We start from the raw sequence: 26,305 nt of genomic DNA, 5'->3' as shown, positions 1-26,305 counted from the left end.
ACATACAATATATATCCATTTTTGTTTAAAAAAAACTAAAAACTTTTCAAGAAATATTATAGAATCTCAGCAGGGGGACAGTCGAATTTGTTGGAAGTAGGAAAATTATAACACGCTACACAAATATGCTAGATATGAATCTAAATCTTATATTTTAATTTTATTTTGTGTACGTGTCATGTGTGTGTGTAATATGTGAGGTGGTGTGGATATGTGAAATGGATAAGTGTATACACGTGTACACGTGATCGTATAATTACAATTGCGCCTCGATTTGCGCCGAAATAAATTCCCTCTCTCGTCACCGAATTTCGATCATGCGTTATAACTTTTTTAACGTACATGATTTTGCAAGAATATAACGATAAATATATGATCAATACACGACATCAACTAGACAATATTAATCATCCTTACTCTATTCTTTGTTGAATCGTTATTATTATTATCTCTATATCAATATATTTCTATAGAAAATTTTTTTTATTAAATCAAAACATTAGCATGACATATAAAAGAGATTTCTTTCAATGTTACGTCTATTTTCGATTTACGTCTCTTTAACTCTTTACATTTTACGTAACAAGGTAACATGTACTTTTCACTTTATCCCCAACTCCGTTTAATTCTCTTTGATCTTAGGCGGATAAGAGAAAAGGTCACACACATATTTAGAGTACGAACAATTCTTTTTCTAAGTCCTAAGTTTTAATTTACCTTTTTCTAACGCAATATATTTCTTTGGTGTTTTATGTTTTTGCTTATCAGAATAGAAAAAACGGCATTTTTTTATCCCGAAATCACGGTCGTGATGTAGAAAGAAGGAACATTTCTTAACTTTTTTTTTCCAATAAGAGTCGCGTTGCAGAATCAAGATTTCATTTTCTCTCACACTTGACATATATAAACAACATACTCAAACACTCACACACGCACATACGCATAGAGTAAAGATATATTTCATAAAAATATATAATGTTTGTCACTTCTGTGAATACTCGAGTTTTACTTCTATAGAACATATATGTTTCAACGGTGTCCCATGAAAAGAGTTATGAAAATTTCAACGTTGTAACAAATCTTGCTTCGCGTGTACTTGGCGCGAGAAACTACCGTGTCTCTTGATTAAATATAATCTTTTTATCTTTTTATCTTTACAACATGATTAAGAGAGTGTGTGGAAATATATTTAAAGATAAATATTTTCAAAATATTTTTATAAACCTTTAAAAATTTGCTTTTTTAATGTTTTCTCAAATTCAATAGAAAAAAAAAACAGAGTATATCTTTTTCATAAATAATATACATTTAAAGTATTCCTTTATTAAAAAAATATTCATCGATCATGCTTACCGTTATTACTTCATAAAGTAGTTTATTAGAAGAATAAAAAGAAAAAGCAAGTAAGTCTGAGATATCTTGATGTAGATTAATATATGTAATTTGTACGATATGGAAGACAAATCACGCAAGATCAGTCAATTATTTGAACGCGGAAAGAAATAAATATACCCTTGTTCTTAGTAGAGTCCCCCTCTAATAAGAGTCGCGACACGGAGATGGCAACTTTTGATTGGTTCGCATTTTCGGCCAAAAGCACGAGAAACAGAAGTAGATATAAGAGAGAAAGAGAAAGCGATATGAATATATATCGCTTGTATATCGCTTCCTCTTTTTCTCTTATTTTGCCGAAACTCAAGATGTCGCGACTCTTATTAGAGGGACTCTAGTTCTTAGTAAGTATTTAGCCTGCACTCTTGCGCACATTTTTTAATATATACATAGATGTGTCGTAAAATATTCCTCAATATATGTTTCGGCTTTTAAATTATTTCAAGTGTAGGGACACCGTTAGGTACATGAAGTATAGAAAACTCCCATACATACATTCTTTCTTTCTCTTGTTTTTCTTTTGAAAAACTTTTATCGGGATATATAATTTACACGATTTACGCGATTTTTCTCGATCTTACGTATAAAAGTATTTCGATATTTAATTGGCATTGAATTGTAAGAAGTGCGATTATTTTTGTTTCGTGTCCCTTAGATAATTTCATCTTTCGTATTAATTAGCAAAGCAATTCCTACGGCGACGTAAATAAAATTAAAGATCTTTAAGAGATGGTTGTAAGATAATGGAAATGGCAATATAATCTGTGCACGCGGTATCTAATGCCATAAAGAAAATACAACGGTAATTTTAATTACCGTATTTTGTAGAATGATTATGTATCTAAATCTATTAGTTGTCTTTTAAAATTTATGCTTTAGTTTTGGTCCTTTTCTTTGAAATAGAAGTAACTTTATATATAGATATATACATATGTCACTGATATATATATCTCTCTCTCTTTCTTTCTTTCTTTATCTATCTATTTACAACATCCTCATCTTCAACAGCTTTAATTTTTTTTTATAATTTATATTTAACACGTATGATTTTATGGATTGGCCATTTAGCGTGTTACGCCATTTATATATATATATTATTTTTAATGATAAAAAAGAGAGAGTGATTCCGTTTGAGAAAAATATTTCTAATTCTAGCATAAACAAATTGAACCTTTATATTATTTTTCTTGAAAATAATATATAATTCTCCATATTGATAGAAAAACATTTCGATAATTATTTCTGAAAAGAGCTTTATCAGAAAAATGAAATCGCGCAAAAATAGGGTCAGGTCAATCGAGAATACAAACTTCGTCGACTATAAAAAATATCTATAAGTGCTATCTGCATTATATTAGGTTTTAGTGTGAGTTCTGCAATATATCTTCAATGTCTTTTCCAATCAACGAGTATATAATCTTTCGTCAGGTACACGAGCAATAATCGAACGTAATTACGCGTAACTCGAGCGCGTAACTCGATGACCTGCGAGATTTGAGATTCAATATAATTTGCTTGGCACACGATTTACGGAACTTTTGAATAACCGTTCGATTCGCAGAATATAAACGCAATCGCACGCTCGTATTTGTACATATGTATGATGTATGTAACAGATAACGCAATTGGACCACACACACAGAGAACTTCCTCCTACTTCTCTATAAATATCGTTTCGCATTTGAGGCAGAATATTATTTGCGGGTAACGATTGGATGAATAAACGAATCATTAGTTTAAATATCATTAATTTAGATAAAACGATGATTCGTTCGAATGTTGACAAATTCGGCATCGCTCTCTTTTACATCGAATATTGTTTATTAACTTGAGAAACGAAAAGCACACCGCTAATCATCCGATTTTCTCTTTTTACATCAAATTGTAATTTGAAAGCATTTTGCAGTCCAATCAATCCAATCATAAATATATCAATATTTAGAGATTCTCTCGTATTCGTACGTAAGAGGAGACTTTTATATATAGCGCTGCGCATATTTTTGATAACGTTTTGCTTATCGAAACCGCCTTTAATTAAGAGAATATTGAGTTTTTAAGTTTTTAGATATATAATTGCTAATTCAATCGATTAACTATTTCAAAAATTAGAACTTACTTGATATAAAAAATAGAAGTATGAAAGAATGAAGTAGAAAAAGATAAAAAAAAATGTAAAAGTGCAAACAAAATAATCGTATGTAAATAGTCATATATATCACTTTAATTTAATATATATATATATAGAAAATTATAAAGTGAACGTTACCTCAGTAGAAATGTAACGATAAGTTATGGCCCATGAGCAACTTGAAGTGGCATATTGTGAGAAAGAATAGAGGAAATTATTAAAAACACACCGCATGACAGTATCATTTCGAATGATTTGCTAGCTCGCATATGTGATCTAGCGCGTATAAAAACGTCCCGTGTACTCTCTTCTTCTCTCCGGATACTTTTCTTTTTCTCTTCTTTTTTTACCCTAGAGGCCAATAGAGGCTTTCAAATCTCTAAATTCTTTCGAGAATAAAGTTTGATTGCGACTGACAAATACTTCTTGTATGCAAATACAGGGTACACGCGAGGGAATTCGCAGACCCTCCCCTCCTCCCTCCCCATTTATCCTGCGAACGATTCAAACTCTCACGCCGACACCGTTATCGCCTTTGATCTCCGACACGACGTCGAACGTGGGGGTGCAGATATCGGTGGGTGTGGGAATGGCGAGAGGCGCCAGCGCCAGTCGCGGGTTTCTCTTGACCGGAGCGGGCGAGTTCTTCAGGATGTAATCCGCGCAGGGTCTGACGCGCAATCTGCTCGAACGCACGGCTGGTTCTAGTCTAAGAATCGCGCAGGATCGTGTCGAGGGCTGCCTGACGTGGTGCACCGACTCCGTGGATCTGCTTTGAAACGCCGTCTCGATGACGCACCTCTTCAGGTTCGACATCGAATTGTACGCGGACGCGTCCCGTTCGGAATCGGGCGTGAAGACCGGCTCGTCGCTCTCCTCGAAGGACGTGAACATGTCCGAGTCGGGCATGGACGGCGCGCTGAAGAAGGACTCGCGCAGGGACGATGTCAGGGCGTCGGGACACATGAACGGGTCCAGGGACGTGAGGTCGTTGAGATCGCTGCCGCTGTTACAGGTCTGAAAGTTGTTCACTGAATAGGACGACGGGAACGCGGCTTGGTGTTCCATCGCGCTCGGCAGGATCTCCTGACTCCTGGAGGACTCGGACCACTTCGAGTCGGACGGCCGTCTTGAGCTGAATCTAGTGGAGTCGTGCTCGGCGAAGATGGGTTCCGGTAATCTCATATCCCTACTTTTGTCCGAGTTTCTCAGCAGGGCCTCGAAAAGGTCGATCGGTTCTAACGTCGATGTATTACCGGACGGTGGGTCGCACTCTTGGCTCTGAATCTGATTGTCACCCTGTTCGAACGGTTCGCTCAAGTCCTCGATGTTTAGCAATACGGTCGGTACTATAGGATCGGAATGTCTTACAGGACTGCTTTTTTTACCTATGGGCGATTTAGTGCGTTGCGCGACGGGCCTCGGGATCTCGAGGCTGTTCTGCGCCTCTTCGGGCTGAAGGGGCGCCGCGGGGAGAGGATTTATCGGACTCGGCGGTTCCGAGTGTATCGTCGGGACGAGCAACGAGTCCATCAAGTTGGAAGGCTCCAGTAGAGTTATGCGGCGCGTCGCCGAATCGCCGATCGCGTTAATCGACTCGGAGTGCTTCAACATCTCCAAATTCTTATGAGCTTGTGTCGTGTTTCTGGCAGTAAAGTCTATCCTGTGCGCGGGTGTTCTCGACGGTGGGTCTAGATTAATGAGATTGGCCAATTTGTTTGGCGTGATGGTTACGTGTGGGACGGCCGGCGACACGCTTCGCCTCGGTATATTCGCCTCGGAACTTAGTCTGACGTCATCGGGCGCCGACGACGACGACGATGAGGATCTTTCGTTTCGTAATCTGCGTTTCAGATTCGGGCTCACGCGCCCGAAATGGCCGCGGAACTTGGGTCGCGGACGGGAGGGATCTTTGCTGGATCTCCGTTGATCTTCCATCTGCTGATAGAGCATCATCGCGTGCCTCGCTAACGCGGCCTCGTATCCACGATTGAGATTTTGCGCGGAGTAGCCGGCGTGTTCCTCCGTGCTGATGCTGTCGTTCGCCCGGAAGAATCTCGCGTCCACCTCGGAAGCGCGCACCGTTCTTGCTCTGAGATTCGAGTCCGACACGGTCAACGGCATGTTCGGATTCCGCTTCTGATAAGCAACGTTATTCGCGTGGCACGTCGCTTGGCTCGAGTCCTTCGCGTCTATCACGGAAGTATCGACGTTCAGCATCGGATCCGACAACGCGTTCAGCTGAAGAAATTTACGGCTGCCGTGCGCGGCCGTGTCGCTCTTCAAGTTCTGATAAGATATAAATTTCGGCTCGGAAATCAATGGCAAGCTCTTCCCGTTCATTCGCTTGTGATTCAACCGTCGGAGATGCCTGATCTTGTTGAAGGTCGGATCCAGCAGATACTTGAGATTTTTCAGCTTGTCGATATTGTGATTGGAGTCAATCACGTGATTCCGGTCGATGACGTATCGCGGGTCGAGCATCTTCGTCAGGTCGTGAATATTTTCCTCGATGATGTCGCCCGGTCGGCTGCTGCAGGACGCGACGTGCTCGATGACGTGCTTCTCGGACGAGATGTCGGTGTGCTGGCCCGACGTTTCCAGGCACCTTCTGCTGTAAAGAACGTTGTGGTGCTTGGCGGCGGCGAAGCAATCCTCCACGGGCGGATGCCTGCTCTCGTTGCTATCTTCGTTATTCACCTCGCCCAGCTCGAGATTCGTGTTGGTGCCGCATCCTGTCGGCGAGCAGCCATAACGGCCCGGCATCACGCCGAACAGCGAGACCAGATCTTCGGCGATCTTGCCGGCGGCGATGCGCATCTCGCCGTGATGAAAGGCGTAGATCCAGGGATTTGCGCCGCTGTGCGCCAGAATCGGCAAGCCCAGCCACACCACCGCCCATTCCGATAAGATGTTGGTGCCGCAGAAAATGTCCAGCAGCATACAAGTCTAGAAAAGAAGGAAAGCGTGTTGGAGATTGAAAGAATCGCGTGTTTACATTAGTTGCTTTTTCCATTTACACTCAAGTGATCTGAGTCACTCGGTTATGTGAGTATTTTATACTCAGGTAAGATATGTTATTTTGTATTTAATTGCTTATTTTGGCGACAAAGCTATCGCGTAATAATAGAGGTTTATAGCCTCACTTTTAATGTGAGTCTATTAGATTCATTAAAGCACATGCATGGTTTCAATTGTGGATAAAAACTCAGTTGAATCTCACTTGCCAGCGTGCAAAAAGAACGTGCGTTCAACTGAGTTTATGACGTCACAAGTGACAGCTTCTAGAAATTCCATCACGTTATAGAAAAGAGAGTAGATTTTTATACAGTCACGTTTTGAAAGACGGAGATAACGTTCGAAATATGAAAGTCGACAAATTGTTCGTCGCACCGACCCATTCAAATCCACCTTACTTCATCCGGATGGAAATTCACTGTGCATCGCGAATCTTTTCAAACTTTCCCAAAAGAGAAACATGAAGATTGTTCCTTCCACGGAAGGCGGAGGAGAGGACGTTTTGCGGGAGTTTTGCTTGCTCCATTGCGTAGTTTGCGAAGTACCACAAAATCGATATAATCTATATGTGAAATATAACGTGATTTACGCGTATGATTTTTCGTTTATCGTCTACCAGAAGGATTTTAAATTAAATTTTGTCTATTCGCTTCTAACAGTTTACAACTACAGTGAAAACTACAAGTTTTCACGTTAAAAAGAAATTTGGCACACTCGGCATTCGAGGAAACGGTTGCAATTGTTTCCCCGTTTGCTCCTTTACGAGGCAAGGTTCGTAAAAAGTAACAAGAAGATCAACACGGAGCAATATCACGTTTCTCTCCTTTCTTCACGTCTAGCAATGCAGTAAACGTGTTTTAGCGTCTGGTAATTTGCCAAATTGCGTTGATTTTTTGTAATCGTTAAATGAAACTTTCGCTCTTTTAAGACAAGATGAGATAAGTTAAAATCACAAGGTAACTTTATTATATAATATCGTTTTTCTATGTCTCTGTTTCCCAAATCAATCTAACGAAAATTTCAAATGAATCAACGTATTGACGCTTAATCTTGGAAACTTACCTTATTGTTAATTCCAAAATGCGAAAAATTTTGAATAAGATACTATTATTTGAAAAAAAATATTCCTTTATATATGTATTCTTTCAGGTTTATCTTTGGTGAGAATATTTAACGACGTAGACACGATGTGGCCTTTAATCTTACGTTTTCCAGTCTCACGACTTTCTGTATTAGCATGCCTTGCATTTTGTAATATAAACAGATGATGCGGAACTTAACGGGAGAATATGCATGCACATTTTGCTATCGTGGTCGCATTTTGTGTAAAAAAGGAATTTTACTTGTAAAGCGATGAATGTGTTATTTTATAATAAACATTTAAAACTTGATTCTCTTACATTAGTTAATTCATGCGCATGCGCATGTGCTTGATTCAGCTGGTAGAGATAACGTAAATACAGAGAGTAAATACAAGTAATATAAATTAGTAATGGCGAAGAGTAAACGAGAGTCATTGTCTCCAAAGTTTTCCAAAATAATTGTACGTCTTGGCCGAAATGAGTTTTGGTGACATTTGGACGCAAGATAAAACTTTGTGCAAAAATGACGTAGAATGACGACGTTTTAAGAAGCAATGTCAAATAAATGACGCGATGCAATAAATGATATACACGTGTTTGTTTGACTTTAAAAAAAATTTAAATATTGCGTTACAACAAGTTAATCAAATGTTTATATAAAATATTTTCATACAACTTATTTTTATCGATTGTTTAATATCAAATTGCATTATTACCGTCACTATGATACGCGAGCATCGACTATACAAGCTTGTTAATCGTATTAGACCGCTTTATCAACACTAATATTAAACTTAAATCTTGTTCCCCCAGTATAAGAAGCACGCAAGCATGAAGCGAGAGCGAAATGAAATTGATGTCGTCGCACGGTCGACGCGACGTTTAAGTAGTGACGGGATTTAATGGTCGATCAGACGCGGCGCAATGTGGAATCTTATGTTCGCAGCTTGAAGCTTGGATCTTATATTAACGGTGTAAATCAGAAATTTACAGTCTTTCCGCAGCGATGAAAGTCTATTTGCCGTTTTGCGCGATGTGCCTGTGATACTCACTTGGAATGGAAGCCATAGGATAAGAAACGCGCCGACCGTGAGTGCCAGCGTCTGTCCGTAACGAGGCAGCGCCAATGTCTGCGTTTGATGTCTGAACGATAATTCCACCGTGTAAATTGCACGTGCATGTGCACGTGCGACAAGATAGACATACATGTAGCAGCCAAGTAGAACTAGGGCGCTCGGTGCCCAAACTGCCACGACCAGAAACACCCTGACCGGTGGTAACACGGCTGCATCGAACCTGCAGCTTCCGCTGCAAGATAAGTTAAAATCAAAGGTTAATCGCGCAAAAATTAAAATAGCTATCGTATTATTTGATATCTGTCCAGCGCACGGTTTAAGGGGATCCTAAAGTGAAGGCTGAACTTCCTCGACGTCGGTAATGTCAACATTTCTAATCCTGTTTTCTATATGTCATATATCTATATCTGTTCTTGTCTAACGAGAGGCATCTGTCCTTGTTTCGCGTGCTGCGCCATCTCTCGCTACACGCAATATCAACCTGAATGTGCTTTTGCGCATATAAAAGTTTATTTCAACTAATCTTTTTTTCTAGGCTTTCAATCTTAGATCTAATTGCACGATATTGTTCTTAAATGTTGTCCCTAGGTCATGCCGGTCTAATTTTGTGGATATTTATTGTGGAATTTTTGTACAAAGCAAATATTGTCGTCACGTATACCAAAAATTAACAAAAATATTAATTTTTTCTCGTTTTTGATATAACGTCGACCACCATGACCTATATTTTGATGTGTACTTTAATTCTAGACAAGAATTTCGCATTTCTATAAAGCCAATTAAAAGATTAGTGCTAAGAAAAAAAGCCGGTATTACAGACGGCTTTAGGATCCCCTTAAATGTCAATGTTGTTTTTTCAACTGTTTTTCATTTAATTTGCCTTTTTGTATGATTTGTTAAATTAAACCAGACTATTTTTGGAGTTGAAGTATATTAGTTTTCCAAAAGCCAATAAAAGGACTATGCAAGAATCGATTATATACACGCTGCAAATAAAATGTGTTTAATAAGTCTATAGGATTTATATTTGACAAATGTAACGAGATAAACGGATCGGGAACAAAGGTTCTCCTAGACTGTTTTAATTGCGCGAGGATATCAAAGGGTTAAAAAACCTTTCTGATGTCGCTCTCTTCTCATCTACGTTTTAGTGCATTGCTTAATCGGTTGTGTACAATCTGCAGACTCTGCAGTATTACAGGGTAAAAAGCTTTTCTACTTCGCCAGGTAATGCAAGTAACGCGATCGTAAAGCTAATATCGTGGTAAGTCCTAACAACAATATAATTTGATGCCGTGTTTGTTTTTATGCCGCATCGATTGCGCCTTCGAAGAGATTATGTTTATGAGATTGTGTGAAAAGTTTGCTGAATATCGAGTTAATTGCTTTTGTTTGCCTTGAGTTACCGATAACTGCAAATTATTAAAGTGACGAACGTTGTGTGTGCGTGCGTGCGTGCGCGCGCGCGTGTATGTGTGTGTGTGTGAGAGGGAAGGAGAGAGAAAGAGGGAAAGAGATATAACATATTATATTTTTCAAGACCCACTTCTGATATTGAGATAGAATATGAAAATAATGAAGATGAAAATTTTCTTGATTATTACAAATCGAAGATAACGGAAACATTTTAAAATGCTTACCTAATAAAATGTAACTTAAAAGTACATAATATTTGATTATATTCTTGTGTTTCTCCTAACTTAGAAAATAATGAAAATATGTTTTTTGTAGTATATTCGTATTTCTTGATAACTGCTAAAAATAGACACAATGTTGTAACTAAACTTATATAATTGAAAATGCATTGATATATTATCTTAAGCCTTTTGGCAGTTTATTTTTCTGTTAAAAAATATTATTAAAAAGTAAAGAAAAAGGATATTAAAATGAAGGTTTAAGAAAAATGACGGTACTAAATAATATTTATTCCGATTTCTATCTTTGTGTGCAACGATATATTTTACAATATTGCGTATGACGCACTTATTTGGATTTTAGTTATTCCAGTCACGTAATGTATCCACTTTCTCCGGCACGTGTCACAGAATTATTCGCGATACGTATAAATCATATTGATATTTTCAGATAGCAATTTAATACAATATATATTGTTCACAGTTCTATTTATAGGAACGTGGTGTCGTGCGTTAAAACATAATCAATACGAATGCTATAACTGATAAACGTAAAAGACTAATTTATTTCTTAAATTTTAATCAACGAGATATTAACGTTGTTTAACTTTTTGAGCAAGTTGTCTGGATTCATTATTCAATTAATCAAATTGTTGTCGTGCATTTTTTAAATATCAGTTTTGCGACAATAATATTGCATACATAACACGTCATATTCTATGGCGAATTTTCCAATCTGATTATTTTTCTCGCAGAAAAATGTGCTAACTAATATTGGTGCGTTTTGTTCGCCGGCACAATTAATTTAATTCGCGTGGGACAAGATCAAAATAGATATTTGTACTGGTAAAGTTTTAATTTTGTTTTGAAAAGTTCTAATGGAAACAAATTATTTTATTGTTAGATAGAAACGCGATGTAAAATTTTACATTAATTACACGTGTATTATTGTTCCTTTTCTTTTTAAATTTTCTATGGAAATTGGTTGATAAAAGGTATACGAAGAGAAATGAGAGTAAAATCCGCGCGTATACTATACCAATGTACTTTTGATTAAACTAAATGGTTCGTATATTCTATTCCATCCAAACCTAAATTATAGACACTTTTACTTGAGATTAAATATTTCCCAAATTGCAAGTTCCCCGTCGTACCTACATTTATTTCGGCCGTCCTAAATAATAAATTTATCTGAAATCACGGTCGAATTAATATCGCTACGCGCGCGCGAGCCATCATTTATATTTATTAAATAAAAGAACATTTATTTTATGTATGTCGTAATATCACGCAAGCCTGAATTTATTTCAATTTTTCATTTAAATGTCACACATTTTGAGTAAACATCGTTACCTGTGCGACTGGATCCCACCGGTGATTTGAGCATAGATGAGGGGCGAGAGGCCAACGGCGATCGCGTATATCCAAAAGACCGCGATGTACTTTTCTACGCTGCTGTGGGTGATGATGTTCTTGTATCGCAATGGCTGCGCCAACGAAGTTAAACGGTCCACCGCGATGGCCACGGTGACCAGAACGCTCACGCTGCAGAGCGCGATCACAATGCAATACGGCATGATGCAGAGAGCGGAAACGCCGTTTTCCGGTAGACCGGAGAGCTCCAGCTGCATCCCGATTGGCATAAATACGCCAATCTACCAACGAAAACGGGCAACTTCCGTTTATTGCGGATCTAAATCAGGATTGTACATTTGCTATCGCGAGGAAATAACGGTCCGTAAATTGGACTCGCGAAGAAACGTGAAACGCGAGATTGGCATTAAAAATCAGTTTTCACTGCAAGAATACTCTAGAGTACCAGTGACGATTGTTTTTTAACTTTATAATCTAAACACGCAAAAATAAATAGACTTGTCAGTTTATTGACGTCGCAAGGCATATTAAAATGTACATTTAATTAAATAATTAGGATATATACGTTGATCAATCTCTTTCGTGTAAAGTATCGGTTTACATCTGTATTATCTTTTTTTCAGGAATTCTTTAAATTTAATATTTTGCTCTTTTATATATAATATCTTTTATATAATAATATATAATTTATATAAATATTTCTTCCTTATACATATAGGCATTATATGTATACAAGAGTGCACGCTTTTTATAACTATATAAGAATACATGATACTAATTATGTAAGACTTACCCCGAAGTCGCTAATGGCCAATGAAACTAAAAGGCAATTGGAAGCGGTCCTGAGTCTTTTGTATCTATAGAAGGCGGCTAGGATGATGGAGTTACCGGTGACCGTGATGGGCGAGAGAATGCACACTATGGAGACCGCCAGGACCACCGAGACGGGACTGATGTCCAGCCTCGTGTCGATCCTGGTGACGGTGGGTATGAGTGTGGTCGTTAATTCCCCGGCATAAGTGGTGGACGGCAGCGGCGTGTCTGTATCGAGCGTTGACATTGTCGCTCTCACTCCCAATAGAAAAATATTCGCTCTTATCCTCGTCTATGCGGTTTTCTTCGGGTCAAGTTTCCTCATCGTAGGCGCACCCTTTTACGTGTGATGTCATGACGTCAGTCTTTCGGACTGCCTGCACGTCGCAGCTTGGTCGCAGTGGTACGAACGATTGATTGAATGATTTATCGTTCGCCCCTAACGAGATTGGCTGATTGGGAGTAAAGGAAGCATTCTTCATAAGTACCAATCATAACGATTCGATTATTTCATCAGGATAACGAGATACTTCAGCCAGAATACAATGGTCATAATCTTCGATCTTCATTTTGGATTATCTGACGAAAACAATTTTCTGTTGCTTTCATCTTTGACCATCGCGACTTTCATCTTTGACAAAATCTTTCTATTTTATTGGAGAAACTCTCTTAGAGATTCGCGGCTAAGGTATTTGGGCTTGGTCAAGGCGATTGATCCGTTAAAAAGTTATAAGCTATCGTAACGTCGAGCTTAGTATCCATCGAGAAGCGGAAATGACTTTTGAATATATACAGGAATATGGTCCTTCGAACTTCTTTTAAACTTACTCCATTTAACTCTTCATTTTTCTCGCAACTTTGTTACGTCTGCTCGCTTCCTGAAACAAACATGTTCCCGCATTTCTAATTACCTTCTTTTTGAAATTGCAACTATCGTATAAATGTCTTTTTCACGCAAAGTATAGTACGCGTGTAAAGTTGCACACGTCTCAGATATTGGAAAACTAATTTAAACGTTTAGTTTATACAAATGTTAGAGTTTATATTTATGCAGTTTAAATAAAGAATTCTTTTTATAAAAAACATGCTATTTTCTTTCTTAAGTTATTCTTGAAAATTTTCTTATGTGTTAAAGTAAAAAATACTTTTGCAAAAAATACTGATTGCATTTCACACTGTAGTTTAATTAATTCTGCATTTTTGTTTATGATATTCTCAAGTAATTAGTATGTAATTGGTATATTCCAAGTATAAGAGAGCGGTGCATTTGCAGGCAGTAGGAATAACGATCGCGTGTTCTCTCCGAACATTACCATTTCTTACAAACATTTAGGTAGGAAAGAACCGGAGAAACGGAGCGTTTTCCGCTACAGACATAAGGAGAGAAATTTTTATGGATGTAGCGCAATGTCCGATAGGAGTCATTTGGTAGGAATCGTTGATAAGAGTCATTCGTTTATGAGAGGCGAGTTTTCCGCATCTCGAGAGAGTGAACCACCGTGCTCGATTAAATTTGTCCATGTGTTAGTCATTAAGTATCTCACATTTGCAATTCGAATGAAACCGGAATGCGATGTTAATGCTGACACAGTAGATGGGATCTGAATGGTGAGGATGCGTATTTGAATCTTATGAGAGTTTCAACATAATCTAAATCAACTGGAGGCAATCTGTTAGACTGTTAGCCAGTAATTCTCGCGGTGAGAGAATATTTGATTAATTTTGTGATATCAAAATGTATTCGGAGTTCAGCGTTTGCAGAGAAACGTTTTTTTTTCACGTTTAATGTCGAACCCCTTCTATTACAACTGTTCCTTTAATAAGTGTAAATAAAATCGAAGTAAGTTTTTATTCTCTTAATTAATTACTTCGGACATTGTAACAAGAATTGAGTGAACAAAAGCTGATAACATTGTGTATGAAATTTCCTCTAAAACACTGTACGTAATATTTATTATGTTTTGAAATGAACTCAAGAGAAGATTGCGTAAGTTTTTTTTAATCTCAAACTTAAGGCTGTAACTCTTGATAAGTTTGTACTAAATTGCTCACTGTTGCAATATTTTTGACTGGTTGTTCACACGTGATCTGTAATATATAAATAGTATCTTTGAACAATACTTCTTGAATAAAAAATGAAAAGAAAAAGAGAAAGGGGGGAAAGAGAGAGTTTACTTTTGAAAGAGTTTGAGAGAGTTTACTTTTGTAAATTTAATTTAGATATTGTACCGCAATAAAGATATCGTATGGCATTCAAATCTGAATGGGCTAAGGAAATATGTAAACCCGACGTGATATTATTACTAAATATCGATCTTCTTGCATCTTATTAGCTGATAGATAGCAAAGGCGTAAAAAAAATAAGGTACAAAATATTAATTATATAATTGGACAGTGATTATATCATGTTGCTTGTAATTAGAACATGAAATACAATCACGCAGACAGGAAATGTCTGACAGGAAATGTCTGACAGGAAATGTCTGACAGGAACAGGAAACAACTTATGGAAAAAGAGAAAGGAAAAAAGAAAAGAACACTCTCTTCAGTAAAACTTTCATTCTGGTTTATTATCACAAATAAAAAATTTATGGAAAAATTGCGTGCGGAAAAAATTGAAGAAACAAAACAAAAGACAGAATTATTTTAATACTACTATAAAATTATAAAATTATTCAAAGTGCACAAATTTCAATACACGGTTTTTAAGCAAATGTGATGTTAAATAAACTTTCGCTTTATCTTACTTTTTAATCACGGTTTCTCAATTTATTACTAGATTTCATCGTTGAGGCACGTGGTTCCGTGACGATCGATAAAGTAGTTAAGGTAATCGTGATAGAAAATATAGAAATATTGACAGTTTTTTCTCCCGCGATACAGAATTTTATCTCTTGCTTGCTAAACGAGGATGTTCGCCCCCTCATTTTTGCCCTTGTCACTAGTTAGATCTACACGTCAATCGGATTATTCGACCGATTGAGTAGCGAAAGCTGCCGTGAATAAATCGCGGCAAAAAGAATTTCCATCTCGTAAACGGGGGATGCCGAGTAACGTGGACAGCGTGATGCGGTATAGCAACGGATTTATATTGTAACTAATGAAACGTAAGCTTCGGTTTTTATTAATTTGTTTACACGTCACAAGGAAAAGGCACGTTCCCTTTAACTTGCTCTTACTTATGCTCTTGCTCTTGCCGAGCGTCGTCAAATGTTATAAACTTCGGAAAGCGATTGCTTCATTCGTGTCAACTTCAACAGATATGAGAAACGCGAAAGTGGATCAAACGCTCGCGGATATTTCCTTTCTCTCTTTTTTTTTTAAATGGAGGGACTTGTAGTTTCTTTTGCTCCAAGCTTTGAGGATTTCTATTAAAGAAGAAAACTGTATATGCGTGGCTAAATTATGAAATAGTACTCTCGCTGTTGAAAGCGTCTCGCAAACGATAAGAATCTTGAGAGTCGGACTTTTTGCATTCTGCGTCGCGTGAAATAAATGCAATACAAAAACATAACGAAGAATATATAACGATATTGTTTTTTAAATCTTATTATTTACTTTACTTCAGTATTTCTAGATTAAATTACTTACATTACTGCGTATTATAATTTCTATTAATTGAAAATTAAAAAAAAATTTAAAAGAAACAGGGAAATTTAGTCTTTTTAATAATTTTCTTGTACTTCATACATTATTTGTCATTAAATGATGCTTCGTAGGAAATTTTAAAAAAATTTTATTTGAAAAAAATTATTTTGTATATTACCTATAGAAGAACATGTATATTGTATACGTTGCTAACCATTGTTGTGATGCTTTAATTGGTCATGTTGCGCTATGTGGTATTCCTAAATCTCCTTATTTAGGACTGTTCCTTAAAAGTGTACCGCTGAATATATAGAATACCCCTGAAGCTCCCTTAGCCTCCTGTTCAATGAGTAACAGGATCTTTTTCCCGGAGTAAATCGGCTAGGCAAGATGCTGACCGCATCACCTCACCCTATAGCCCGTGAAACCCCATGGGCTTTCTTAATCATTAAAAGGGGATACCTTTACCAATCTTATGTGCCTTATTTTGAGCCTGCATGTATTGTGCGTCACAATTGTACTTTTAATAAAGATATATAAAGGCGCGATATTAGGAACACTTTTTTGTGACATCGCAAAATGCTACTCTTTTTATTTTTCTTCAGAAAAAATAGTAAAAGTGAACATCGAACTCATTCATGCCATTGAGATCACGATAATCCTAGGATAAAATGGTGCAATTTAGTTATATTTTTATAGGATTTCTTAATCAAAATTTTAGTTTTATAAAATAAGGTGCGATATTAGGTACAGTTCCTCTATTGTATATTGTATATATTGTATACAGTTTTCTATCAACGTTAATTGGAAACACATAGAACTATAGTGCCAGAATATTTTTCAGTTGATGTTTTGCACGTGGAGGCTAAAGTCAATCATTGAAACGGAAAACAAATTGCGTTACAGCGGCGAGAATTGACGCGAGATGCGTCATGTTTTGACGAATCTCGTCATGCATATACTTCCGTTGCATGCTGGGCTGTAACGACTGTGACGGATGGTGCAGTTTCGATCTCCAATAAAAGTGAACCGGGAACCGGCCGGGTAACCGATTCCGAAAGAATTGGACGACCGTTCGTCGTTTCCACGAAGATTTTCTCTAATCTCCGTCGCTTATTTCAATTGTGCTGCTTGATGATTTAAATCGCGACTTACGAAACATTTGAATTAAAATTGGAAAATGTTACAACCTGAATGTTTATCTAAGTCTTCTTTATATAGATAAAGAGCTGCGATAGATTAAATTAGGAAGAATATAATAATAATCGCGTTGTTTAATGGTATTCGGAAATAATTTATTAACGTTTGATAAAACAATACAACAATAAAATTTAACATGCACACATACATCTCGATCGTGACCATACAGCTGAAAAATGCGTTGAAAGAGTGCTCGAGTTTTGCTATTGATGAGTGAAGTGCATGATTATCCGATAAAGTGAAAAATATGTAGATTCTGTTTAATATATACATGGTTTTTTAAATATAGTATTGCGGTGCGATATATTGCGGCGGAATATTTATTCCGCGCGTAGGACGCCGTCACTCATTATTAAACTCATTGACAGTATGAATATTCAGATTTAAATCCCATCGAGTTATGCATTGCTAATCGTTTTGTCCTTGCGATGTAAATATCTTCGTGACAAATCTTTAACACTAACGCGAGCACACCCCTTTCGCCCTTGTTAAGTGTCTACTAACGGCCAATCTTACGTAACGTAAATGCATTCAAAATACGACGCAACGATTACTCGTGTTGCTTGAATCTACTCAAATCTTGTTAAATTTTATGTTGTGTGACTTACGTATCTATATACGCATGATTTATCGGTAAGTACCAATTTTTTCACTGTACCGTGTAATTTATATCGATTTTAGAAATTGTACGAATAATGACAAAACTATTTTAGGAATGCAACATGCAACGCTTGCATCAAATACACATAGAAGGGAAAAGAGCAAATGCTTCTTAAGCAAATGCTGGCGTTTGACAAGATTCCGTGGGTTGATAATTAAGTTCCAGCAGGAATATCGCAGGAGAATGTCATATGTAATTTGGCCATGACACGGTGAAAATAACATCTTTGATATCGCTTTCCTATATGAAGGAAGAACGAGGAGAATTCACATACAAGAAAATTTTATCGAAGGTTACAATTGTATGAATAATGACAAAACTATTTTAGGAATGCAGCGCTTGCATCAAATATATATAGAAGAGAAAAAAGCAAATATACTTCTTAAGCAAATGTTATTGCGTTTGACAAGATTCCATATGGGTTGATAATTAATCCCAAGAATATTAGCAGCAGAATGTCGTGGATTTTGCCATGACGCAGTGAGAATAACGTCTTTGACATCGTTTTCTTATGAACGCCGAGAATTCACGTACACAAGAGGAATTTATCGAAGGTTACGCTAATACAAGATACAAAGTTAGGGCAGTTCCAACAAAAAGCTCGAAATTGAGAGCAAAGTAAATGTCTATAGTATCTTCTCGTATAAATAATAGCGCTAATAATTCAAACCTTTGACATTAATGCGCAAAAATAAACGATCCTTATCAAACAGTACCGTCCACGTTTATCATGTAAAATTGCCATAAGAATAAATATTTTCATGCGACGTAGCAATGCTATGTAGTAACGTCGCAAAGAAGAAATACGACTTCCCATTTGCTTAACCTTTACTGCATTTGCACGAATGAGCAAAAGAGCTAATACTTGTTTAAAAGTCATCTTTCTTTTTATATGGAAATAACAGAGCGCGAAATTTATACGATTAAATGACAAAGAAGCTCGATAGCCCACAAACTTGTGGAATCTAATCTTTACACGTCACGTTTGTAAATCGACTGAATAAATATTTATAAATAATATATAATTGTGTCATAATTTATGTACTGTAGAATGGGGTACATATTTCAGGAAACGTTAAAAAACTAAGCCACAGTTTGGCAATGTTATTCGATTGGTAAAAATAGATTTACCGTCAATCGCGATAAATTGCGTGTCAAAGCACGATTAAATATATGTAAACGTAATATTATAACGCGTATTGTTATTGATATTTAATATCGTCGTAATGCAATCCTATTTGCTTCGGTATCCTTAATGCCTATATTATAGCGCTTTGTGATTTAATAGTAGATGCTTCTGAATTTTGAGACGTAGTTTCTGGAATTTGTCGGTATTGACTGAACGTCAACATCCGGTGTTAATATCCGGTCGAGAAACTAGCGATTCCTAATATTACGTGCTGGAATGCGACGCTCCTTGCGTGATGAAAATAGGAAATTCGCGAACACAGTGTGAAACTTGAATAATGAATATTGGCGACAATAAAACACTCGAAATGTAATTTTCTTCCTTAATTCAAAAGTGCAGAAATGCTGGCCAAAAAAACCTCGAATTCTTCAAAGTTTGATTTTAAAAAGTTAATATCTACTCGATAATGTGTATGTAAAAACGTATAAAAATTTGTTTGTTAATAATCAGATTATTTTATTTATTCTCATCGCTTGCAGCACACACAACCACATCATTAAATAATACATACACCAGTTAAATTAGGAAATAAAATTGGTAATTTAATATTATTTGAAAGAAAGAATGAGATTAAATTGATTTTTGATTAAAAATAGAGTTTTTCTTGTTAAATTGATTTTGTTTTTACATTCACGCGCTTTCAATTAATCCAAACTTTTAAAATACGTTTTTCCTTGCGCAAAATATGCGTTAATCTCGCATCTGATTATAAAAAATGCATAAATTTGCAAACATTTTGTTGAATAACTGTAACGATGCATATGAGCGATTTTTATACTTACAAAACGTTAACAGTATAAAAAGCGTGCTGAAAAACGTGCCTTATCGTGATGAGCGTATATTGTTCACAAAAAGTTTTAAGCTTACATTTAAGCTTACTGGATATACACGGCGCTTGTGGGGCAAAGCGCGATGGTTTAAAATAGTTGGCTTTTACTAGCTGATCCCTATAATTGCGTCGCGTTTGGAAATAAGAGGCATAACTCAAGGAAAACATCGAATTGGAAATTTATTCGTTTTACGCTTTGTCTGTCTGTATTTTGGATTCATTATCCTTCGTCAATCTACTGAAAATATTCTATGCTGATTCAACTTTTTTTTCGCTCGAACCCAAAGGTAGGTGAATTATACATATAGCCACTCGTATCGAGGCGAACAAGCTTACAGGAAAAATATTTGCTCACCCTCGTAAAAAAGACACAGAAGGTTCTTTCACGTGAAAATCTTTTGCCCGTTTAATTTCACTATTTCGTCAAAAATTGGAAAATAAAGATCAAAGAAATATTATTATTGTCATTTCAAATATCTATGTATTATTAAGTGTACTAATTTAGAGGATATATTTGTTAAGAAAAAATACTTCTCCAAGTTAATTAAATGATTTTCGCCGTCAAATCACAAGAAAAACGCCGTAATCGGTCAGAACTGGATCCTGATTGCTTATAATATTATTTTTTAGTGAATTTTACGTACAATTCTTTGCCTCGGCACACCATGCGTCGTTACTTTCGGACATAACGCAGTCTTAACCAAAGTTAGAACGGCAGAATCATGTAATTAAATTTATATCAATTTAATTACGCTATACATATATATACACAAGGAAATTTTCGCCGTGTAGACATAAATTTATAATCATCATGGAAAATGTCAAATGCAAGTAAACCATAAAATAATTCATAAATTTTAATTAATATCAAAAGAAATAGACTAGATAAAATTGTAATTTTCAGTCAAAGTATATCCCATTAGACGCGAGCACTGTATGTCACACATTAATGTTTGAAATTAGTACAGTTCAGAAAAATTTTAGTAAAGAATGAACTTTTGAAAAAATTAATAAACATATAATTTTATTTTTATGCTGCAAAACTATTTATTTTATGATGCGTTAAACTTGGATTTGCTTGTATAATGTAAAATCTCGATATTCGCGAGAACACGTCTCGATAAATTTCTACTGGCGAACTGAAAATAAAGTTGCATATTTTTCTGTGGATGATGGAACTTGGATGGAACTTCGATAAACTTATGTATACTAAAATTGGTATCCTGAGGTAATATGATACGGCTTATTCAATTTTGCGAAAATCTCACGAAATGACGTGTTACATACATTGGTACTGACATAATATAATGGATATTATTAGGGCGCATTTCTTGCGTGGCGTGGGTCTAATTATTATATCATATTTAAACGTAGGTTTCAAATTTTTACGCATTATTTTATGAATGTTTATAGAAGATAATTAAAACAAGAGAGAGAGAGGGCTCGATAGGTTTAAAAGTAGATAAAAGTATATAAATCGTATGAAACCTAAAAGTACAAAAAATAAAAATGCATTATTTTTTATATCCTTATGCTATTAGCAAATTCATAGTACAACAATGATATGTCCGTACAATCAATTATATATTTCTATATAGTGGTATTATTCAGCTTTCGGCCTTGGACAAAAAAACCGTTTTTCGTCGCACTATTTATCATCAACGATTATATCTCTATTTGATTCAAACATTCAAGAAAAATATTTTCTAGCAGAAAACGTGACCAAGTGACAAGAATTGAAAAATCGAATTATTGAATCATCAAGCATTGAATCATAAATTACTGAAGTGACTCATTTTTTATCACCATTTGTTCTATTTTGACATGTATATTACGTTAAGGAATGACAAACGTTCTAGTCTGCTAATTCAAGATTATGACCCGAAATAAAATTTTGGCCTTATAGTTACGCTGTATCGAATTTGCTCAATTTGAGAGAAAAATATTTATCGCGTGAATATATTTACTTTAATTTCTCATATAACATATTTAACATAATGCATGTTTATTACTACAGGCATGTATGAATAATGTAGAAAATTTATCTTGCTCGCACTTGTGAATTTACTTCAAAATATGTTACAAGATATGTATAATAAACTATGCAAGTTTATCGGGTAGAAAATCATCATCTCGTGTATTAATTAATTTACCGATATATCGATCGTTCTGGAATCTCACGTATAGGTATAGCATTCCTGGCTCTTCTGACCTGATCGCGTTTACCGGTGTAGCAAACCGCATTTCTGACTGCAGCACAAATACGGCGGATTCTACTCCGGAGGAGATTAATTGGAGGGCGCGGCATATTTCCCAAGCGTATCCGCTCGGGTATCACTTATAAATCGTATCGATGAGTCTCGTACCAATTTTCATTCGATACTAGGCAATCTCTCGGTTCGATTTCGCATTTATTCCATAAATAAATCGGTGACATATCATCATTATGCGTCTTATCCTCGCGATGGTTCGCGATCTTTTTATGCATGAGAAAACCTGGTACTTAAAAGAGAATTTGTTTCTCTTATATAAAAAAAAATTGTTTAGCTGTATCTTAAAATAAAAAATAAAATTATCTGAAAAAGCATGCTGCAAATGTCATAAATAGAGTTTAATTATTACGGCGAGGACTTTGCGAAACTGTTTTGAGAGTTCGATCAAAACACTGCGGCGCGTATTTGTTTTTCGAAGATTCGCCAGTGTCGACAAGGAGTTCTGAACTCAAAAGTAAAACAAGTTAAATGAACAATATAGGAAAGTCAAAGGTCAAAATATGAAGGAAGTTGTAGTTAAAGTATATAATCTATAGTTTATTCTCCAATGGTTAAGGAAACATTGTGGGATTTTGATTGTACTGTAGGTCTTCTTCATCGCGATAATTTAAACACGAAAATGAGAATTTAACAGTAAAACAACATAATAAAAAAAGATTATAATTAAATCGATTCTTTAACTCTATAACTTTCTTTACTGCTCTTATTTAAATGAGAAAAATCTGAATAATGTGCACGTTTAAATTTGACCGGAAGCACCTCTGATGATGATCTGGAGAAAGATCTTTCTGAAGTATTAAAAGTACCTTTTCAGTTAAACTTACAATCGCGAGGTAAAAATTCGATCGATATTGTACGTTGTATCGTAAAGGTGTATCAACAATGCTTATTAGCATCAAAATTTAAGTCGCTTATCGATTTAAGTGATTTAAGTATATGTGTATTTACTGTGCCAACTAGCTAGGAGCTGCATTTTAAAGATCGACAAAGAAATCGATGCGCTGTTTACTGAGTTTGGAAAAAGTATATAAAAATTCACATAATATTATTATTATATTACCGAGAGATCCGATCCTGACCGTAAACGCCGTTTTTCTCTCAAATTAATTGTATATCACAACAGTATTTCACATATTATTATTATATCAATGATATATCTTTTTTTGTAAATTACAGTCTAAATTTTTTACGTTTTGATTGTTACCGTCAATATATAATAACTATCACGCGTAATAAATAATGCGATGTCATTAATACTCATACTTTCAATAATTGCTTGGATAATTATTTTATTATCGGATTTAAACATGTATATTAACGTTTACGTAATTCAGGCGCGTAAAGTATAAATTTATTAGGATGCAATTAACTTGAACGGGAACTTATCAAAGAGTATTTCTACAGGCTTTTAATAATGTTTGCTCGATGCACACACTGTGTTGAGTACGCGAGCTACTGAATGGCGTTGTGGATGGGGTACATTTGATCTTGTATATCAAATGTTTGCGTCACCACCATCACGGCGCCACGAAACACCCACGACTACTGCACCGCATCTTCTGCCACCTCGCTCTGCGAGGGTGTCTCGTGACTAACGTGACATGCGTATCGCAAATAATCAGTCAGTTGGACATTAACGACGTAAATTGGGATTTAGTCACCTTCGTCCCTATACATAGAACACGTATAATCACGAGAGCAACCTCGTAATTTGATATCGATAACATCGAAAAACGTGTTTGCACACGTATTAACTTGTTAGTCGTGCTAGAGCTGAAGTCAAAACGAGTGATTGTTAATAAATCGCGCTTTTAAACAATTATTTTAATTCAATAAATTTGACACTTTTTCATAATTCAAAAATTCAAATTTTGTTAAATGGAAATAATTACAAAAACATTGTAATATACACATAATATAGATAACAATATAGATATTATGTTGTACGAGAATATTATTGATACCGTTGCTGGAAAATGTTAATTAAGCATGCTGCTAATAATAAAACATTCAACATTATTATCCATTGTTCAACTTTATATTATTAGCGTTTGTAAACACGAGTGCACTCGATTAAAAATTAATGCGCCTATAAATATGTTAATAAATGATACATGCAGCTCATCAAAATGCAACGAGATGAAATATCGGGAAACCTATTAAATTTAACAATTATAAAAGAATTGCTCGTCAGATGATGAAAAACTTGTCCTTTATTGGAATATTCATAAATAAAATTCTGTTGGTGAGATTTTGGAGGCATCGTCATTATTCGACTCGTTGATGCTCTGCATCTGCGCGATACGCGTAATGTTCTAGGTCGACGAGCGCCCGTATCGACGATACCTTGACAGCATACTCAAGGACCTTTGCGAGAACGTTGAACCCCGCATGACTACGTGAGATATCGATTTGCTCCAAGTTGCTCATCCTAAAACCTCTACCGAGACACATAAATTGTCCATTTGATAATCGTTATTTACGAGGGCGGGATTAATTAAGATTAGAGCTAATACCGTACTAATACTATGATAAATTCAATCTATTATTTTTCAATTCGATGGCTCGACTCGTGTCGTGATTTATGATCTCGACACGTGTCGGTAATGTAAAATCGATATATACACGCCGCGATACAATGACATCCACTTTGCTAGCAATGAGTTAAAGATTTGCGATTTCATCGCACAAATTATATTGCAATTGCGGTAAAATCCACTCCATCCATTTTAGTTATACGTTTAATTACAAGCACAAAACGTGATCAAGAAAGTCAAAATTCAAAAGACAAGCAATCAGTCTTCATTATGTGTGAATAATTCTACAGTTATGTAAAATGAAAACAATTTAGTATATTGTATTAATATCATATCTTATACAATTAAGTATTATATAATGCATATCTCGTTGTTTTATTAAATTGGCTGAAAATGGATGGAATATTTTATAAAAAAAATTCTATAGTTGATTTCTTTCTGCACAAATGTGTCAAGTTATCGTCGCAATGAATTTTGCATCTTCTGACGTAACTTTCGACTTAATTTATGTACGCACTGTTTACGCTTTTACGCGATGGATAATTCACTCTATCAGCCATGCGAAAATTTGTTCGTACTTATGTTTGCGGCTCACCGTGACTCACGCGTAAATAATGAACACGGTAAAATCCAGGCCTTGATAAATTAGTCAGCTTTCATGTGGAAAAAACCGAGCTTTTCTGTATCAAAATAAGAAAAGTAGCCCCTATAAAGTTTTCTTTACAGAACAGATATATCTACAATTATATATTGCAGATATAGTTAAGCCCACTTAAATGGACTTGTTATCTTTCAGAATCTCAATTTGCAGTTTAATTACCAAGATGTTTATTTAATGTTGAGTATCAAGAAAGGTTTAAGATTGTTGGATACCCGGTATAAAAATCGTTCATTGTCCAGCGTTTCTTGTCGCTCGGAATAAAAGTTGTAGTTGCGGCACGTGGAGACGAAGTGACGCCCAGCGTCGCGTCGCGTCGCGTCTCCGGCCTTGAACCCGTTGCCAATGCTTCCTCCCTAGCCGCTTCTCAGATTTCCCAGAAGGCCATGGTCACTGAGAAACTGCTTTTCACCTCGATTGTCTGTTTACTGCAGCATCGGGAAAATACTGAGTATTCATTCCTGACTTTTTTTCAAAAAGTGTTCATGTATCACCTATATCTAAGTACTCGCTTGATTCTTTTTTGCGTTTTTTTACTTAATTGTTTCAAATCTTTACAGTTTTATTCGGATACATCGCGTGACCTAACGTGACCTATCAGACCGTGTGTCAATCAATTTGGGTTTAATAAAATCGGATTCATAAATCTATTATGGAGTTTCGATCGGTGATACATATTGATTTGACGGCTAAAATTCGCCTGTGAGGTGATGTGATATCGCCTTCATATGTTTACTGTATAATTTTTGATCTATAAAGCTTCTTACCTTCTATTAATATTTTTATTAATTATAGAAAATCAATAATAATTGCCTGTTATATGTATTTATTCTTAGAATATCAAATTAAGAAT

The 26,305-nt window shown here is 35.8% G+C and overlaps 1 protein-coding gene across 2 annotated transcripts in view; it reads right to left on the bottom strand.

The window, feature by feature from the left end:
• Positions 1 to 128: 128 nt before the first annotated feature.
• LOC143901552 (uncharacterized) overlaps positions 129 to 26,305 on the bottom strand; it is a 43,040-nt gene continuing 16,863 nt past the window's right edge. The window contains exons 2-5 of one of the 2 annotated variants that reach the window (XM_077413983.1): positions 12,498 to 13,395; positions 11,684 to 11,985; positions 8,673 to 8,928; positions 129 to 6,469 (exon numbers count right to left, since the gene is read on the bottom strand). In XM_077413983.1, the coding sequence (XP_077270109.1) occupies positions 4,025 to 6,469; positions 8,673 to 8,928; positions 11,684 to 11,985; positions 12,498 to 12,764 (3,270 nt within the window). In that variant the 5' untranslated portion in view covers positions 12,765 to 13,395 and the 3' untranslated portion in view covers positions 129 to 4,024. The remainder of the gene's footprint in view (positions 6,470 to 8,672; positions 8,929 to 11,683; positions 11,986 to 12,497; positions 13,396 to 26,305) is intronic. The other variant, XM_077413984.1, reaches the window with a different exon arrangement.

This window comes from Temnothorax americanus, unplaced genomic scaffold, assembly GCF_048541705.1.
Source record: "Temnothorax americanus isolate GAGA-0224 unplaced genomic scaffold, ASM4854170v1 Scaffold34, whole genome shotgun sequence".
Taxonomy (NCBI): Eukaryota; Metazoa; Arthropoda; class Insecta; order Hymenoptera; family Formicidae; genus Temnothorax; species Temnothorax americanus.
This window is presented reverse-complemented; position numbering and strand designations above follow the sequence as displayed.